The following is a 20,000-nucleotide window of genomic DNA, read 5'->3' on the forward strand; positions in this document are numbered from 1 at the left end:
TGCGTTTTTTTTAGGATTATTTGTGCATTCGTGCGTTTTTAAAGGAGGTATTGTGTGAGTGCGTGTGTGCGTTTTTATTCTATTTTATGTGTGTGTGTATGTGTGCGTAGGTGTTGCAGCGTAGAGTAAGGGCACTGGGTACGTGGTACTTTGCATGGGTATGGCTCTTTGGAAGTTGGTAGGGGGAGGCTAAGGTGAGGTTGAGGGTATGGGGAAAGGGAAGGGGGGGGGGGGTTCTCGCTAAGGAGCTCTAAATATTTACAATATACATCGAGGTGCATGGACGTCTTTATAATCTAATTATTTATATATCCGACGCCAGTAAAAAAAAAAAAAAAAAAAAAAAAAAAAAAAAAAAAAAAAAAAATCTGCCAACAAGCAAAACTAAGAACATAAACAAAAGAGATAAAAAACAAGTGAACAAGAACAGTTAAGTGGCTGGAAGCGCAGACGATCGCAAGCCAGACATCACACGCTGACATCATCTGGCGTCTTCGTTACTGGGTGGACGAAGCTCAGATGTCGGAGGGAATGACATCCGAATTTTGAACTTGGGTTGTTGGTATTCGCTGTAACCTGTCTGGAAAAAAAAATATTTTATCTTATTTAAAAGAGAGAATTTTTGCAAATGATGTTCACTCTGACTGAAGAAGCTGTTTGTAAGAACGAAATAATCCGATTGGAAGACTAAATAAAACTAAAATCTTAGATGACATCTTGACTCCTCCATTGTGACGTCACAGATCCTGCCGATTAGGACTCGATCTCATCTCGGGGATAATCGAAGGACCTGACCTTGTCTGCCCTGGGAACGTAAGGGAGGGAGAGGGGGAGAGGGGGAGAGGGGGGGAGGAAGGAAAGGAGAGGGAGAAAGGAAAAGAAATTCCAGTCCTACTTCTTCTTCCTCTCTTTCTACTTCCCTTTTCCCTCTTTCTCCCAGTCCCTTACTTTGGAATCTCATCCTCACCCTCTCGCCTGCTCTCTGTGCCTTCCCTTGTCATCTCCTTCCTCGTTTGCCTCTCCCTCTTCCTTTCCTTCTGCCACTTTCTTCCCCTTCTGTTTTATCCTTTTTTTTTCTCTATATATATTTCTTTACCTCCTCCTCTCCCATCTCCACACCTCCTCCGTCTTTCTCCTCTTTTTCTTTCCATCTCTCCTTTCTTTTCTGAATTCGTTATTCCCTCTACCTCACCACCTCCTTCTCTCACCCCTTCCACTCCCCCCTCTTCCCATCATCTTCTCTGTATCTCTTTCTTCTTTCTCTTCCTTCCCCTCTTCTTCCAACTTTCACCCATCTTCACCAATAGGAAGAGCAGAGAGTGAGAGAGAGAGAGAGAGAGAGAGAGAGAGAGAGAGAGAGAGAGAGAGAGAGAGAGAGAGAGAGAGAGAGAGAGAGAGAGAGAGAGAGAGAGAGAGAAGGGGGGGGGGGGGGGGCAGAAGGTTGCAGAATAAGAGGCATGGATAATGGAGATTTTTATGACAGCTGCTTCTCCGGAATTATGATAAATTCATTTACGATCTTCTGCGCCTAAGCCATTGACGATGAGATGAAAGAGGCAGAGAGAAACTTCTGGAGAGAGAAAGAGTGGGACAGGAAGGAAAGGAGGAGAAAGAAAGAGAGAGAGGGGGGGAAGGAGACAGGGAGGAAGGGAAGGAGGAAGGGAGGGATGAGAAAGGGGAGAGGGATCGAAGGAAGAAAGGGAAAGAAAGGAGAAGAAGAGAGGATGTTCGAGGGGGAGAAGTAGGGGAAAAAAGCGAAAGAGAGAAGGACAGAAAGAAAAGAGGAAGAGAGAAGAAGGAAGGAAAGATAAAAGGAAAGGAAAAGGTAGACGAAGCAATACAACAAAATACAATCAAACACAACTCATAATTAAAAACAAAACGAAGAAATAAACCAGAGAAAGAAACGAAAGAATAGACACACAGACACTAAACACAACACAGACAAACCGATAGTACTGAAGGCGAAGGTGAATAAAAATAAAAGACAGAATGAATATAAATGAGACAAGTTATAATAATAACCTTGAATTAACTGCAGCAAGCTATAAGATGAAGGAGTGGTGTGTTGTGTGTGGAGGGGGAGAGGGGGGGGGGGGCATGTGTTGCATATATTAAAGGAATTGTGAACAGGTCTCGGGGATAGTGAAATGGTGATGTGTCGAAGTGTGGCAACTGTTATGGCGACTGGGGTGAGTCTGTTTTTGGAATATGGCAAGGAATTCGCAGATGTTCAGTTATGCATAAGGCTGTATGTTTTTTTTTTTTTTTTTTTTTTTTTTTTGGTGCTGTTATATGTGTAGTGTGTTGGTATGTGAGTCTGTGGGGATATCTTTTTTGTTTTTTTTTAGTATTTAAGAGATGTTTGACCCCAGTCTGCACCACTCTGACCGCCCCAGACACGCCCCCCGCCCAGAGACAGGCTTAGGCCTAAGGGTCTCTCTCTCTCTCTCACACACACACACACACACACACACACACACACACACACACACACACACACACACACACACACTTGTATATATATATATATTATATGTATATATGTATACATATATATATATATATATATATATATATATATATATATATATATATATGCATATGTATATGTATATGTATACACATATACATACACACACACACACACATATATATATATATATATATATATATATATATATATATGTATATATATATATATATATATATATATATATATATATATATATATATATATGCATATGTATATGTATATATATACACACACACACACACATATATATATATATATTATATATATATATATATATATATATATATAAGTATATATATATCTGTATATCTATCTATCTTTTATCTCTCTTTCTATTTTCCTTTCTCTCTCCCCCCCATTCTCTCTCTCTCTCTCTCTCTCTCTCTCTCTCTCTCTCTCTCTCTCTCTCTCTCTCTCTCTCTCTCTCTCTCTCTCTCTCTCTCTCTCCCTCCCTCCGCCCCCCCCCCCCTCTCTCTCTCGTATATTGCTCTATCGGTTTATCTATCTATCTATATTTATTTCCCATCTCCTCCGCTGTATTCCCTCTCCAATAATCCAAATACTTACCTTTTAAAGGGCTCGATCCCCCCCCACTTCCTCCCCACTCCCCCCTACCTCCCCCCCCCCTTCCTCTCCGCCCCTCGTCTCCGGGCGAACTCCTTTTAGACGTTCTTTGAAGAAGTTAATAACCCCTTCTTTCCTCCCCCCCCCCCCTCACCCACCTCTCCTCCTGTCCATGCGTGCTCCATCCCCTTCCCTCCCCCCACCCCTTTCCTTTACCTCTCACCTTCCCTCTATCCTTCCATTCCCCATATCCATATTCTCCTTCCTCTCCTCTTCACTCCCTTTTCCCCTTTCTCGTTCCTTCCCGCGTCCCTCCACCCTTTACCCCCTTCCTTTCCACCTCCTTTCCCCTTTTCCCTCCTCCCCTCAATCTCCTTTCCCTTCCCCCTCTTCCCCCTCTCCCTTACCCACCCCCTCCTCTTCACCTCCTTTCTCCCTTTCTCTCTCCTCCCCCTTTCTCTTCATCACCTTTCCCCATCTCCCCCTCCTTCGCCTTTCTCCTCCTCTTTCTCTTCACCTCCTCCCCCCCTTTCTCCCTCTCCCCCCTTCTCCTTTCTTATCCCTTTCCTCTTCACCTCTTTTCCCCCTTTCTTCCTCTTCCTTCTCGTCCTCCTTATCTTCACCTCCTTTCCCCCTTTCTTCTTCCTCCTTCCTCTTCCCCTTTCTCGTCCTTCTCACCTTCATCGCCTTTCCCCCTTTCTCCCTTCTTTCCCTTCCCCACACTGCACTGTAGAGAGAAAGGGCGATCATTCCGTCGGAAATGGCACATAGTTCTGGCCTCTTCCACCTTCCCTCTCCCTCTCCCTTCTCCCTTCCCCCCCTTTCCTTTCCCTCTCAGCTTCCTTTCTCTTTTCGTACCCAAGTCATTTTTATTTATACGACTGGCCCGGTCCTTTTTTATCGCTTTCTTAAAAAAAATCTTAAAATTTTTGTATGTGTCTTTCTGTGTCTACCTGACTGTTTCGGTCTCGTTAGTTCTCTCTCTCTCTCTCTTTCTCTCTCTCTCCCCTTCTCTCTCTCTCTCTCTCTCTCTCTCTCTCTCTCTCCTTCTCTCTCTCTCCCCTTCTCTCTCTCTCTCTCTCTCTCTCTCTCTCTCTCTCTCTCTCTCTCTCTCTCTCTCTCTCTCTCTCTCTTTCTCTCTCTCTCTCTCTTCTCTCTCTCTCTCTCTCTCTCTCTCTCTCTCTCTCTCTCTCTCTCTCTCTCTCTCTCTCTCTCCCTCTCTCTCTCTCCATCTCTCTTCTTCTTCCTCCCTCTCTCACCCTCTCATGCTCTTTCGCTCACACATCTTTATCTTCTTATCCGTTCTTCTCTCCCTCATTCCACCTCCGTATCCCCTCTTTCTTTCCCTTTTCTTCTCCCTCTGTCTCTCTCTTTCTTTCCACTGTGGATACTGCAGGTGGCGATGGAGATGCTGAGGGCTGATAACATTCCTGCTATCCTGACCCTGGTTTTGGCGTCCGTCATGTGCGTACGTGTGTGTGTGTGTGTGTGTGGTGTGTGTGTGTGTGTGTGTGAGTGTGTGTGTGTGTGTGTGTGTGTGTGTGTGTGGATGTGTGTGTGTGTGTGTGTGTGTGTGTGGGAAGAGAAGAGAGAGATAAAGTGAGAGAGAGAGAGAGCGACGAAAGAGGGGGCATAAGAGAAAAGGAAAAAGGAAAAAAAAAGAAGAGAGAAGATAATTTGATCGATGAGGAGTTGACGGATAGAATGCTGATACAGAGCTTGAGTGTGAGTTGGCCCTAAGTACTCAAGGCTACGGTAGATGGCCAAACGATGGCTCAAAAATTTCCGCCGTTCTCTGGAATTCTAATAAAAGAAATAGGATCCGCTGAAGTAATGCTCTGGAAATGCCGGGAAATTAAGAAAGGGATTTGGGTTAAGTTAGGCAGAATTGTGAGATAATGAAAAAAAAAAAAAAAATCAGAAAAAGGGATTTTCTTCTCGCAAATTGCTCTGGAGAAGATTCTTGGTACAGTTAAGACTCCCTTTCTCCATTTCTCTGTTCGTATTTTCTGTCTCTTTCTTTCTCTCTGTCCTCGCTCTTTCTTTTTACCCCCCCCCCTCTCTCTCTCTCTCTCTCTCTCTCTCTCTCTCTCTCTATCTATCTATCTATCTATCTATCTCCCTTCCTTTCTCCCTCCCTCCCTCCCTCCCTCCCTCCCTCCCTCCCTCCCTCCCTCCCTCCCTCACAACTAACTTAAAGCACACATGAACAAACAAACAAACAAATAAACATATAAATAAATGCTAAAAGCAAGAAACGGGGAAAAAAAACTACACAGATCCTCAAAGCCAGCCAAATGGACAGCAGATTTCTCGCCCAAAGACAAACGCAGCAATTCAAGGTCTCGAACACATAAGCTCCTCTTGTCCCTGGAGTTAAGGTCAATCCGTTGCCAAGGAGATAACGTCGGCAGGAGGAACGGGGGAGAGGGGACGAAGGGAGGGGAAATGGGGAAGAGGAGAGGGGAAATGGGGACGAGGAGAGGGGAAAGAGGGAAAAGAAGAGGTGAGAGGGGGAGGGGAAGATGGGAGAGTCGGAAGAGGGATGGGGAGAGGTGAGAGGGGAAGTGGGGGAAGGGATGGGAAGAGGGGAAGGATAAAGGGATATGATGGGAAGATGAAGATAGGAAATAGGAAGAGAAGGTGATAGGAGGAAGAGAGGAGAAAAGGGGGGGGGGGGTAAGAGGGATGGGAAGAGGAAAAAGGGAGAAGATAAAGTAGAAAAAGGAAAGGAATTACAAATAACGGAAAGGAGGGGAAAAGGAAAGTGTGGAGAAGGAAGAAGCAAATATTTGAGAGGCCGAAGAATGTAAGGAGAAAGAGAGGAATGAAAAGAAGAGTTAAAAAGTAATGAAGGAGAGATTGTTAAGGCAATGATGATGAAATTAGTATATTATCAGTAACAACAATATTACAAGTTACAATAAATTAAGTAATAAGAAACGGAAGAAAAAATATGAGAAAAATGATGAATTGAGACAATAATCTAAACTCCTGCAGAGTTGCTACTGAGAGGGGGGGGGGGGGTAGAGGGGGCAAATAATTGGTATGAGGAGGAGGAGAACGCGAGGAGGAAGAGAAGTGGTTTGAGAAAGAAAATAGTAAACGTGGAGAAGGAGAGAGAGAGAGAGAGAGAGAGAGAGAGAGAGAGAGAGAGAGAGAGAGAGAGAGAGAGAGAGAGAGAGAGAGAGAGAGAGAGAGAGAGGGGCAGAACCCACGGCGCCCGCGGCTGGGGAAGGCCAGACACCTACCAGACGGGACTGGGGAAAGGTTACCCCGCCATCATGTGAAAGTTGGCCGCAAGACTCACCTGGCGGGGGTGGGGTGGGGGTTAGATGGGGGAAGGAGGGGGGTTAGATGGGGGAAAGGGGGGGTGGGGGTTAGATGGGGGAAGGAGGGGGGTTAGATGGGGGAAAGGGGGGGTGGGGGTTAGATGGGGGAAGGAGGGGGGTTAGATGGGGGAAGGAGGGGGGTTAGATGGGGGAAGGAGGGGGGTTAGATGGGGGAAAGGGGGGGTGGGGGTTAGATGGGGGAAGGAGGGGGGTTAGATGGGGGAAGGAGGGGGGTTAGATGGGGGAAGGAGGGGGGTTAGATGGGGGAAGGAGGGGGGTTAGATGGGGGAAGGAGGGGGGTTAGATGGGGGAAGGAGGGGGGTTAGATGGGGGAAGGAGGGGGGTTAGATGGGGGAAGGAGGGGGGTTAGATGGGGGAAAGGGGGGGTGGGGGTTAGATGGGGGAAGGAGGGGGGTTAGATGGGGGAAAGGGGGGGTGGGGGTTAGATGGGGGAAAGGGGGGGTGGGGGTTAGATGGGGGAAAGGGGGGGTGGGGGTTAGATGGGGGAAAGGGGGGGTGGGGGTTAGATGGGGGAAGGAGGGGGGTTAGATGGGGGAAAGGGGGGGTGGGGGTTAGATGGGGGAAGGAGGGGGGTTAGATGGGGGAAGGAGGGGGGTTAGATGGGGGAAGGAGGGGGGTTAGATGGGGGAAGGAGGGGGGTTAGATGGGGGAAGGAGGGGGGTTAGATGGGGGAAGGAGGGGGGTTAGATGGGGGAAAGGGGGGGTGGGGGTTAGATGGGGGAAGGAGGGGGGTTAGATGGGGGAAGGAGGGGGGTTAGATGGGGGAAGGAGGGGGGTTAGATGGGGGAAGGAGGGGGGTTAGATGGGGGAAGGAGGGGGGTTAGATGGGGGAAGGAGGGGGGTTAGATGGGGGAAGGAGGGGGGTTAGATGGGGGAAGGAGGGGGGTTAGATGGGGGAAGGAGGGGGGTTAGATGGGGGAAGGAGGGGGGTTAGATGGGGGAAAGGGGGGGTGGGGGTTAGATGGGGGAAGGAGGGGGGTTAGATGGGGGAAGGAGGGGGGTTAGATGGGGGAAAGGGGGGGTGGGGGTTAGATGGGGGAAGGAGGGGGGTTAGATGGGGGAAAGGGGGGGTGGGGGTTAGATGGGGGAAGGAGGGGGGTTAGATGGGGGAAGGAGGGGGGTTAGATGGGGGAAGGAGGGGGGTTAGATGGGGGAAGGAGGGGGGTTAGATGGGGGAAGGAGGGGGGTTAGATGGGGGAAGGAGGGGGGTTAGATGGGGGAAAGGGGGGGTGGGGGTTAGATGGGGGAAGGAGGGGGGTTAGATGGGGGAAAGGGGGGGTGGGGGTTAGATGGGGGAAAGGGGGGGTGGGGGTTAGATGGGGGAAAGGGGGGGTGGGGGTTAGATGGGGGAAGGAGGGGGGTTAGATGGGGGAAGGAGGGGGGTTAGATGGGGGAAGGAGGGGGGTTAGATGGGGGAAGGAGGGGGGTTAGATGGGGGAAAGGGGGGGTGGGGGTTAGATGGGGGAAGGAGGGGGGTTAGATGGGGGAAAGGGGGGGTGGGGGTTAGATGGGGGAAGGAGGGGGGTTAGATGGGGGAAGGAGGGGGGTTAGATGGGGGAAAGGGGGGGTGGGGGTTAGATGGGGGAAGGAGGGGGGTTAGATGGGGGAAGGAGGGGGGTTAGATGGGGGAAGGAGGGGGGTTAGATGGGGGAAGGAGGGGGGTTAGATGGGGGAAGGAGGGGGGTTAGATGGGGGAAGGAGGGGGGTTAGATGGGGGAAGGAGGGGGGTTAGATGGGGGAAGGAGGGGGGTTAGATGGGGGAAAGGGGGGGTGGGGGTTAGATGGGGGAAAGGGGGGGTGGGGGTTAGATGGGGGAAGGAGGGGGGTTAGATGGGGGAAGGAGGGGGGTTAGATGGGGGAAGGAGGGGGGTTAGATGGGGGAAAGGGGGGGTGGGGGTTAGATGGGGGAAGGAGGGGGGTTAGATGGGGGAAGGAGGGGGGTTAGATGGGGGAAGGAGGGGGGTTAGATGGGGGAAGGAGGGGGGTTAGATGGGGGAAGGAGGGGGGTTAGATGGGGGAAGGAGGGGGGTTAGATGGGGGAAGGAGGGGGGTTAGATGGGGGAAGGAGGGGGGTTAGATGGGGGAAGGAGGGGGGTTAGATGGGGGAAGGAGGGGGGTTAGATGGGGGAAGGAGGGGGGTTAGATGGGGGAAAGGGGGGGTGGGGGTTAGATGGGGGAAGGAGGGGGGTTAGATGGGGGAAAGGGGGGGTGGGGGTTAGATGGGGGAAGGAGGGGGGTTAGATGGGGGAAAGGGGGGGTGGGGGTTAGATGGGGGAAAGGGGGGGTGGGGGTTAGATGGGGGAAAGGGGGGGTGGGGGTTAGATGGGGGAAGGAGGGGGGTTAGATGGGGGAAAGGGGGGGTGGGGGTTAGATGGGGGAAAGGGGGGGTGGGGTGCTACAAGACCATAGAGGTTGAGAAATGAACTGCAAGAACAAAAATAGCTGAGTGTATAGCAATATTTTGATAAACGTATAAGTGAATAGATAGACAGAGATAGATAAATGCGTAGATGAATAAATAGATAAATATATAAATATCCTTATCAAGGGATGTTTGAAGAACAACACAGCAAGAACGTCGAAGAACACACAAAGCAAAGCAAAACGCCAAAGAAAAAAAAGTAGGAAATAACGCTCTTCAAAAATAGGATTGTATAAAGACATAAAATGCAAGTAACCTGAGATGGTGTGATGTTGTCATGATACCCTCCTGAACTTTTGCCCTCCAGCCCGCTCATACGCGCACATGCCGACACACAGGCACGTACACATGTGCACACACACTCACTCGTTTATTGACTGACGGACTGAGTGCTGATTGGCTGACTGACTGATTGACTGAGTCACTCACTCACTCACACGTTTACACAGACACAAAAACGTAAAGAAAACAAAATGAAATGTGATGAGAAAATGAGGCAGAGGGAACAGATGAAGGAAAATAAGAAAACAAAAATATATTATAAAAGAAAAAAATAGATAATGAAAGAAAAATAGACAGATAGATAAATAGATAGATAGATAGATAGATAGAGAGAGAGAGAGAGAGAGAGAGAGAGAGAGAGAGAGAGAGAGAGAGAGAGGGAGAGAGAGAGAGAGAGAGAGAGAGAGAGAGAGAGAGGATACGAGAAGTAAGAGAGAGAAAAAACAACAGAGAAGAGGATTAATTAAGAAAAGAGAGAGAAAAAAAAAAAAAAACACACAAGAAGAGACGGAGAAAGAGAGACGAGGAGAGAACTCCCAGAGTGAGTTCAGAGGATCCAAGTAATAAACCTAACAATATACCGATGTTGCTGCCAGATTACCAGACGCTCGGCCATAAACGAAGGAGGACCGAGGCACTTCGAGGAGGTTCTGGGAATGGCCGAGACTCCGCCACACGGCTCGGGGAGACGCGCCCTTTAATAGACCCCTCTGTATCAACACACACACATACAGACACACACACATATATACATATACATATACATATACATATACATATATATACACATACGTACACATACACATACACATACATATACACATATACATACACATACACATACACATACACATACACATACACACACACACACACACACACACACACACACACACTCACACACACACACACACACACACACACATGCACAGTTGTCTGAAAAATAAATATTTAGCAAGCTTTCATTACGTCTGAGCCGTAGAGGAAACCAGACAGTGTGCCCTACATGTATTTGCGTGCAATCTTATGTGTATGTATGTAAGTCTGCACCCATTCCTATGCGTGTGTATGTGTGTATGTGCGTCGAGGGCAGCGCCAGGACAGGGTACGGGCCGGTATTTCCACGCTACGGTTTCCTGTGTGCCCGACAGTGTCCCTCGGGCGAGTTGAAGGAGCATGGAAGAAGAGAAAGAAAGCGAGAGAGAGAGAGAAAAAAAAGAGAGAGAGAGCCAGTCAGTCCTTTTAAGGGAAGAAGCAAGAAAGCGAGGGTTTAGGAAAAATAGAAGTTAGGAGAACAGAAATGTGAGAAGGAAATGAAGCAAGAGAATGTTTGTTTTGACAGAGGGGAGGGAGTGAGAGAGAATTGTAGAGAGAGAGAGAAAGAAATGGAGAGAGAGAGAGAGAGAAATAGAGAGAGAGAGAGAAATGGAGAGAGAGAGAAATGGAGAGAGAGAGAGAGGAATGGAGAGAGAGAGAAAAAATGTAAAGAGAGAGAAAAATGTAGAGAGAAAAATGGAGAGAGAGAAATGGAGAGAGAGAAAAAAAAATAAGAGAGAGAGAGAGAGAGAGCGAGAGCGAGAGAGAGAGAGAGAGAGAGCGAGAGAGAGCGAGAGAGAGAGAGAGCTAGACAGAAGGGTGTAGGTCGAATACACAGACACTTGTGGTTGGGTGCAAGTCAGGAGGAAAGGCCGTAGATGTTTAGCATTCCAAAGAAAGCCTAGCTCTGAATGTTTGTTTTTCTCATTTACACTTAAGACAATTAGCGTTTATTATTGTTTTTGTATATTATATTGTTATTTTTTTTATACCCTTTTATGTTCATCAACTTTACTTTTACTGTTCACTTGATGCTATTTTTTTTCATTACTTTATTTTTCAACTTTTTACTAAATCCTGCTAATGAAATTAATTGTCCCTGCGTTTTATTATTTATCTTTACAGGTTACTCAATATCGCATAGTTCAATAAACGAGTTATTTATCTGGTACATAATAAATAAATAAAAACAAGTCTGATAATATACCTCTTTTTTTCTTAGAGTGATAATCAAAATCAAATGATGTTATAGTAATCATAACCATCACTCGTATTATTGTTATTATCGTATGAAGACACGTCACTATAAAACTTAAGACATGAAGGCTAATCCGGTCTGTGAAATGGAAATGTAAAAAAAAAAAAATCTAATCGCAAATGCCCTATAAGCGTAAAAAAAAAAAGTATAATGAAAATAAAATGACAAAGTGGAATTATAGCATCAATATTAAGGTATATATCAAGAATGATAAGAACAACAACATAAACCTTTCCAGAAGATTTAAAAAGGAAAACAAAATCCTCAAATCAAATAATGAAATAAGAACAAACTTAACTTTAACTTAAACCTCCAGCATTACACTCACGCTCCCTGTCCTTCTTCCCCGGCAGCCATGATGGAGTTGGACCACATTCCCGCCCGCAGCGCAGACGCCCGCCCTCGCCGTAAGCGCAGCGCCCCTTATATCATTTACCCCGAGATCCTCGTCCTGGTCGACTATGATGGTTACCTGTGAGTCATTTCTGGCTTCCTGAGGTGTATTTAAAGGTCGTAAGGTCTTGGGTTAGGTTTAAGAGGGAGCGTTGATATAAGACTGATTATTTTGGTATTTTGGTGTTTTTCGTTCCTTAGATTTGCTATTCCTCAGATATATTGATCTTGTTTTTTAAAATGTTTTTATTTATTTTCTAAGTAATAAATTTTGAGAGAGAATTAAAGGATGTTCTGCTGATCATAATAACGACCGATAACTTAATTAAATCAAGAAGAACATAAAATAATTAATAGAGTTGTTTCTTATCTTTTCTCACTTTGATGACACTAATTGACCTTCGTTTCCAGTCTACACGGGCAGGACAACAGCCAAATCAAGAGCTATTACGTGTCCTTCTGGAATGGCGTCGACCTGCGTTACAAGCTGCTCAAGGGACCGCGAGTCAAAGTGTCCATCGCCGGCATCATTATTTCGAGAGTGAGTTTGTTTGTTTGTTTTCTTTTTTAGTTATCTGTTGACTTTAGCCTGATTGTCATTGTATTAGTTATTGATCCTTTTCCATTATTGTAATTATTGTTATATTATTATTATTATTATTATTGTTATTATTGTTAGTAGTGTTACTATTATTATTATTATTATTATTTTACTTTTTAATTATTTTTTTATTCTTCTTCTTATTATTATCATCATTATAATGATCATAACTGTTGCTGTTGTATTATCATTATCATCATCATCATTAATATGAGCACTATTGTTATCATTACCAATAATATTATCATCACGTTTAAGATTAATATTATCATAGTTATGAGCTGCATCAACGTCATTACCAACATTATTAAGCCTCATCCTCATCATCCTTATCCTTATCCTTATCCTTATTATCATCATCACCGTTATCATTCTCCCTACTTATCTTCCTCCCCCCCACCCCCGCCCTCACTCTCCCCCTCCCCTCCCGCAGAGTCGCGACGCCATGCCCTACCTGGAGAGGAACCGCGTGGGGAGGGACGCGATCGACTCCGCCAGCGCGCTCACCGACATGGGGAAGTACCTTTACCAGGAGCGACGTCTTCCCACCTACGATATAGCCGTCGCCATTACGAAGTGCGTCATGTTTTCGATTCGTTGGATTAGGTGTTGTTTACTAGGTGTTTAGGTGTTTTTCTTTGTCATTTTTGGCTTGATTCTTAATATTTGTGTCTGCATTTCTTTCTTTTTCTCTCTCTAAAGATATTTTTGTTTATATATATATAAACAAACATATGTTATTATTTATAAATATATGAATATATATTTATATATATATAGGTAGACAGATAGATATCCGTCTGTGTACCTATCTATTTTCTTTTTCGCTGACTAGAATTTAAGTTCTGTTTCAAATTTCTTGCTAATTGTCTTACAATTAAGTTTCATTATTATGATCAAATTTCAGGAATTACCCTAAATATATAACTTCAAAATAGCTTCGTATATAAAGAAATTCGTTTTCTCAAGATCAGTGAAGTACCAATAACTGAAGAACAGAGAAGTTAAACGCATCATTCCTCTGCAAAATATATTTCATTGATGGATGGAGTCCCTTGATAAATGAGCTTCCTCTCCCAGTGACTAATAGATGTGGCACGTCTAATCCCTCTTTCTCTCAGCCTCGTCAAGGCAGATGAGCTGGGCAGCGAGGGTCGGAAGAGAGAACCGGGTCAAGAAGGAGGTCAAGCCGTTAAACAGACCCGTTTCCGATATCTCCTGTTATTCGCACTCTTATCAATCAGTTTTTTTTTTTCCTCACACCTCCCGCTTTCGCTTGAGGTTCGAGCTTCGAGGCCCGCTCGCGAATCTTCGAGACCCGGGATTCGTGACGCCGAAGTTCGAAGCCGCAACGAAGGGGGAAAAGGAGGACAAGTAGAGTAAAAGAGAAACTTCAGAGCAAATAGATACACCTCTGCTTTATAATACTCCTTCAAGACGTGTTGTTACACGCAAAAGCAGGACATAAGGTGGATTAAGATATATCAAAGAATGCCCTGGGCAACCCTGGGCCTTCCGAAACCTATCCTGGATGTCCGGATCTTTGAATTTGTCCAGGATTGCTGTCCCGACGGCTTGGATCCTCTCTCGGAATTGTCTCGAGAGGGTTCGCTACCGTTTGAAATGTGTATGTTTGCCCTCCCCCGTTTTCGGCCCCTCGCTCTGCCCAGCGGCGATGGCACTCTAATGCTTGCGGAAGAAGGATTTCTCAGTAGGGACTAAGTGTCTCTTTGACTTAGTTAGAGGCTGAAGTTTATCATAATCCAGTCAATATTGTGTAGCCTTTTGACAATAACTTTATTTACTTATATCATTTATGTATTCACGTGGTAGCAGATCTGAGAAAATGAATGTAATCACCCAATAGACTAAGATATTTTACCCTGTTGGATTAACTCATTTGTACTTACATTAGAATATAGTTGTTTAATGATATGTACATAAGTGCAGCGTATTTAGGAATGATCAAGAAGCACTGTCGTTTTGTGAGGAAGATGAACCTTATATTTAACCTTTCACTAAACCTCTGTACCTCACGACATCCCAATCCAGGTACGATCTGTGTCGCCGACGAAAGAGTGGGAGGTGTACAACAGGCACGGCCGGTACGTTGCACGAATGGGGACGTACATCCTTAATGTGCACATACACATACACATATATGTGCATACACATCCCCCCTTAATAATCCCACCACATGTATGCCAATACACGTCCATACGGTGGAGGGTCCAATTTCAGGGAGTTCTTTTGGTTGTAGATAGAGTTCAGTCCGTAGATTTACTAGAGTCACCCCTGAAAACACGCGCGCTTTGCCCGGTTTTCTTTCTCTCACGCTTGGAGGTAAGTCTGCCATTATTCCAGACGACTAACTTGACGCCAGACTCACTGCAACAAAGGATTGGACGCGGAGATCTGGAGTGGAGGATTGTCTGACGCACATCCCAGGTTTCGGGCACTCTGGGCTCAGTTCATGTACACACAAGAGAAGGAACTTGGGAGCTACTCACTTAAGCTTTCGTACGGGAGTGGAGTCTCTTTTATATCATTCATGAATTGTTTTTACTTTAATAGATCCTTAATCCCCTAACCAGTAGCTTCCACGTCCCCTCTGGCGTGGATAAGCCCGCCAGCAAATCCTTTACAAAATACCCAATATCCATTTCTTCCCTAACAGCCCAACAGGTGTGACCGTGACGTCACTGCAGCTGCTATGACGTCACCACAATCCCTCTGACGTCATCGTCTGAAAACTTTTAAAAAATAATAACAAAAGACGATCGGCCACCGCACCACGGATGGAAAAGATTCCCAAATGAACCTCTGACTTTTCCTTGCAGATTGAGATGAACTTGTTGACTTTCTCGTTGCAGATTAGACATGTGTAGACGCCAATTCAAAGGGGGGGTTTGCAACAGGGGTACTGCAGGTAGGTTGAAACACCCCGTGACCCCGACTTGTAGTTCATTGCACTCACTGACGCTGCCACCATAGGGCACCATAGAGAGAGGGAGGGGGGGAGGGGGTTATTGTTGTACCCTTTTGATATTCACGCAACGTTGGGTGTAATGGGAAACGCGGCGGGTTTTGATTTGGTTTTGTGAACAAAAGTTGAAGACTTATAATGGGAGTAATAAATACACACACACACACACACACACACACACACACACACACACACACACACACACACACACACACACACACACACACACACACACACACACAAACACACACACTCTCTCTCTCTCTCCGGAAGATATATATATATATATATATATACACATACACACATACATACATACACGTACATATATGTATATATATATGTATGTATATGCATCTATATATATATGTTTATATATATGCATTTTTATATATGTGTATACATATATCTATGCATATGTGTATATATATACATGTATATATGTATGTAAGTATGCATGCATGTATAATACACACACAGACGTACAGTACACACACACACACACACACACACACACACACACACACACACACACACACACACACACATATATATATATATATATATATATATATATATATATATGCACATGCAGACACATGTGGTTGCAATATTGTAAGCAATTGCATATGCATATTAGTGGGAATTCCTGAGGAAGGAACGACCAGACCTGGACCATAACTTGCCTCCGGATGGTCGTTATATATCCATAACTATTATGGGCCCAGGAAGTTCATTTAATGCGTGTCATTGGTGGCAGCCTCGAGTATATATAGCCCGACGTACTTTAGACTAGGAATGCCTTCTTGTGAGGAAAATTCTAGCTCTTAGGATCATCATGAATACTGAACAATTTGCACAAACATTTCTGTATATATTTGAGTAATAATGTTGTCATGTGTTGCACAAGTATACATCAAATTAGAATTTCTTTTCTTGCATTGATATTATGCAATATTTACTAGTACTTCACACATTAGTTATTTAGGATAGTGATACTATTTGTGATGTTGACGCCTGACTTCTCACCATACTTGCACCGCCATCTACCATTATAAAAAAAAAGACATATACAAATACTGAATCTCTAATACACTAGGGTTAATGATTTATACAATAATAAATACACGCACACCTCTATCAGTCACGATTCCCATGACTCTGATCAGACATACTTCTATCACCATAACACTGTACCTAAGCTTCTTTGAAAGCACCATGTGTCTCATCTCCATTTTCCATCTGACCTTCAATGTCATTTCTTCATTCTGCACTAAAGAAATGGACTGGATTACCCGCTTACTTGACCTTTTTTTTCATGGCTTATGCGCTGAGATGTAGCTCTTGACCTGACCTTCTGCGATGAACTGTGTCTTTGTCACAAATCTTGGATATTTGTTTTATGTCCTTGCTTGACCTTGTCTCTACCCGACCTTGATTTTTGTGTTTCTTTCTTACCTGACCTTTGCTTGACTTTTATGTGGTTTACTGACCTGACCTTACTGTGGGATTTCCTGTGATTTGACCTCTGCTCTGTTTGAGCTGTTACCCCGCCTGAGACGCTCTGAACTGACCTTTAACCTCTTCTGACCTTGATACAGAAAAAAACACTGTGAATGACAGGCTGATTGTTTTGGATAAGTGTCTTTTGCAAATAGGAATGTTTGAACTTTTTCCATTTGCAAAACACACGCACACACACATATATATATGTGTGTGTGTGTGTGTGTGTGTGTGTGTGTGTGTGTGTGTGTGTGTGTGTGTGTGTGTGTGTGTGTGTGTTTATGTATGCATGTATATATATATGTATGTATGCCTATATATATATATATATATGTATATATATATGAATATATATATATATATATGAATATATATATATATATATATATACACACATATGTGTGTGTGTGTGTGTGTGTGTGTGTGTGTGTGTGTGTGTGTGTGTGTGTGTGTGTGTTTGTATATATATAGATATACATATATTTGTATAAACACACGTGTGTGCGTATGTGTATGTGTGTGTGTATATCTGTACATCCATGTCTGTCTGCACTTGTGTACTTATGTATGTAAGAATTTAATATTGATACAAGCTGACACGACCAGTGTACCTCGGATATACGTTGTATGGCACGTTCTTGATTCCTCTCTCTCTCTCTCTCTCCTCCCTCCTTTACTCTGGCCGACGCGGAAGCAGCTAAGGTAAGGTAAGCCGCTGTGGCCACTCTGACCCCGAAGGTTGACCCCCCTCTCTCCTCCCTCCCCGGTCACCCCCTCAGTCTGCGTGGGTATGGTGTCTGTGTCTGTCTGTCTGTTTGTCTGTTTGTCTGTCTTTTTGTTTCCGTGTCTGTCTGTCTCTGTGTCTGCCTGTCTCGGTGTCTGTGTTCTGCCTGTCTGTGTCTGTCTTTGTGTCTGTGAAGGGAGGGGAGATGGGGAAGAAACTTTCAGGTTTCAGGTGCTCGGTTGTACAGTAGATCTAACCCTTGATACGTCAGATAAATGTTTTATAATTGTTACAGTAGTGCTTACAAGTAAAGAAAGGACTGCCCTGAAAAGAATGCAAGTGAAAAGAAACACAAACACAAACAGAAAAAAAAACACACCAGCGCACACACACATACACACGCAATACCCACAGAAAACACACACACACACACACACACACACACACACACACACACACACACACACACACACACACACACACACACACGTCTATATATATATGTGTGTGTGTGTGTGTGTGTGTGTGTGTGTGTGTGTGTGTGTGTGTGTTTACGTAGAATTTACTATCCATTAAATCTGAGCCTTTTTCACGGCAGTCTGGCTTCGCGTAAATAGAAATCCGCAGCTTGTGTGTGTGAATGCATTTTATTGTTTGTGTGTTTGTCATTTTCCTTATGTTTCCATTTCCTTTGTTTATCTTCATTTTCCTTTTTTGGTTTCCTGTTATCTTGAATGTCTGCATTTCTGATTCATTCTTGTCCTTTCTTTGCAATTGCTAACTTTTTGTCCTCTCGTTTTTCGTTTCTTCTCATTTCTTGATTTTGTTTAAACTATTTTTTCCTCTTTCCTTCTGCGATTCCAAGAGACTGGTGAATTCTGAACGAGCTGCTAAATAATCAAATGCAAATTATTTAACTTTTCGTATAATCAAGTAGAAGAAAAAATAGTCATCGAGTCTCACGTGGATTATATATCGCATCTGTCACAATATATATATATATATATATGTATATATATGTATATATATGTATGTATGTATATGTAAATATATACTTACATAAATACACACATACATATATGTATATATGTATATGTATGTATGTATACACACATGCAAATACACGGAAACACACACACACACACACACACACACACACACACACACACATTCTCTTCTTGTCTCCCTTTCGCATATATTTTCATTGTTTTTACTTATCATTATCTTCTCTTCCTCTGTGCACCAGTAATGACAACAAACGTTTTTCTTGTATCTTTCTCCTGTCTCCATTGATTTCGCTCTCTCTGGATGTCCGAATGCAAACTGGTTGCATCGTGAATGATCAACACTGCATGTTTTGCATGATGGTGGTTGCTGCATTTACCACTTGATTTGGATAGGTTGTTAATTTATTTATATATATATTATATATGTATATATATTATATATGTCTATATATATTATATATGTCTATATATATATTATATATATTATATATATGTATATATATATATATATATATATATATATATATATATATATATATTAGGTTTGATACATTGGCAAAATTACGATAAACCAGTTCATCATTGTATACCCAGTCTAAATAATTTTGTTATCGAAAGTCTTGTTTATAAATATCATTATACCATTGATAAACGTTGAGTGGAGGATCTTCGTTAACTTTGTTAACTGAATTCTGATTTTTAAAACTGTTTATTGCTTTACTGTCCTTGTCAGCATTGTGGGTTTCATTCTGATACGTTATTAAACAAAAGCTCTTTGAATCCGTTACAAACTAATCAATGATAATAAAAATTCAGAGGTCGCAAAACACAAGCACAATGAAATAAAGACCCGCAATTTATATATTTATAAATTTGTATTATGACATACGCTTCAGTTTATATACAGAGCGGTATGGACGCGGTTTCAATATAGTTACATATAGTACGCGTGTTGTTATAGTAAATGCTATTCCTTTTTCACGAGATGTTAATTTATGCGAAGGGAAGGTCCCCCACATAACATTCAGTCTGGCTTCGAGAATATTTCCTTCATTCTTGCAAGAGTCTAATCTCTTGTGTTCTTGCATTCTCTGTCTTTCTGTTTCGTCACAAAAGTTGCTTTTTTGTTTTATATACATACAGAAATATTCTAGATTTTTAAAAATGTGTTTGAGAAATTGGTCACGTTCTATACCTCCTTTGAATATGAATTTCCCCCTTTGGATATGTGCACTTTATTCGGAAATAGAAGTGTGAGTATATTTGTTTTCATTTATGCGTGCACACGTTTGTAAAGCTTCACGTTACTGATGTCGTGCGTACTTCTGTCTTAATTTCATTTTCCTTCTTTCGACTGATCTTCGTCGACAGAAAAAAAGGAAAATGGGAGAGAAGAGTACAGTACAATCAAAATAAGAATATGTGTGGGAATAAGTAATGTGTAAAGTAATGGTGATAAACATTAAGAAAGAAAAAAAAAGGAAAATAAGTATACTTTCAAAGGAGGAACGTAGAAAGGTAATTTCTCACCCCCCCCCCCCCCACAAACACACTA

The 20,000-nt window shown here is 43.5% G+C and overlaps 1 protein-coding gene across 2 annotated transcripts in view; it reads left to right on the forward strand.

Annotated features, from left to right (window-relative positions):
- Positions 1 to 20,000, forward strand: part of LOC125042517 — a 108,781-nt gene that overhangs the window by 79,459 nt on the left and 9,322 nt on the right. The window contains exons 8-11 of one of the 2 annotated variants that reach the window (XM_047638161.1): positions 11,585 to 11,705; positions 12,036 to 12,165; positions 12,659 to 12,801; positions 14,278 to 14,330. In XM_047638161.1, coding sequence (XP_047494117.1) covers positions 11,585 to 11,705; positions 12,036 to 12,165; positions 12,659 to 12,801; positions 14,278 to 14,330 — 447 coding nt within the window. Of the gene's footprint in view, positions 1 to 11,584; positions 11,706 to 12,035; positions 12,166 to 12,658; positions 12,802 to 14,277; positions 14,331 to 15,098; positions 15,155 to 20,000 lie in introns of both variants that reach the window. The other variant, XM_047638162.1, reaches the window with a different exon arrangement.

The sequence above is a fragment of the Penaeus chinensis genome, chromosome 32, assembly GCF_019202785.1.
Source record: "Penaeus chinensis breed Huanghai No. 1 chromosome 32, ASM1920278v2, whole genome shotgun sequence".
Taxonomy (NCBI): Eukaryota; Metazoa; Arthropoda; class Malacostraca; order Decapoda; family Penaeidae; genus Penaeus; species Penaeus chinensis.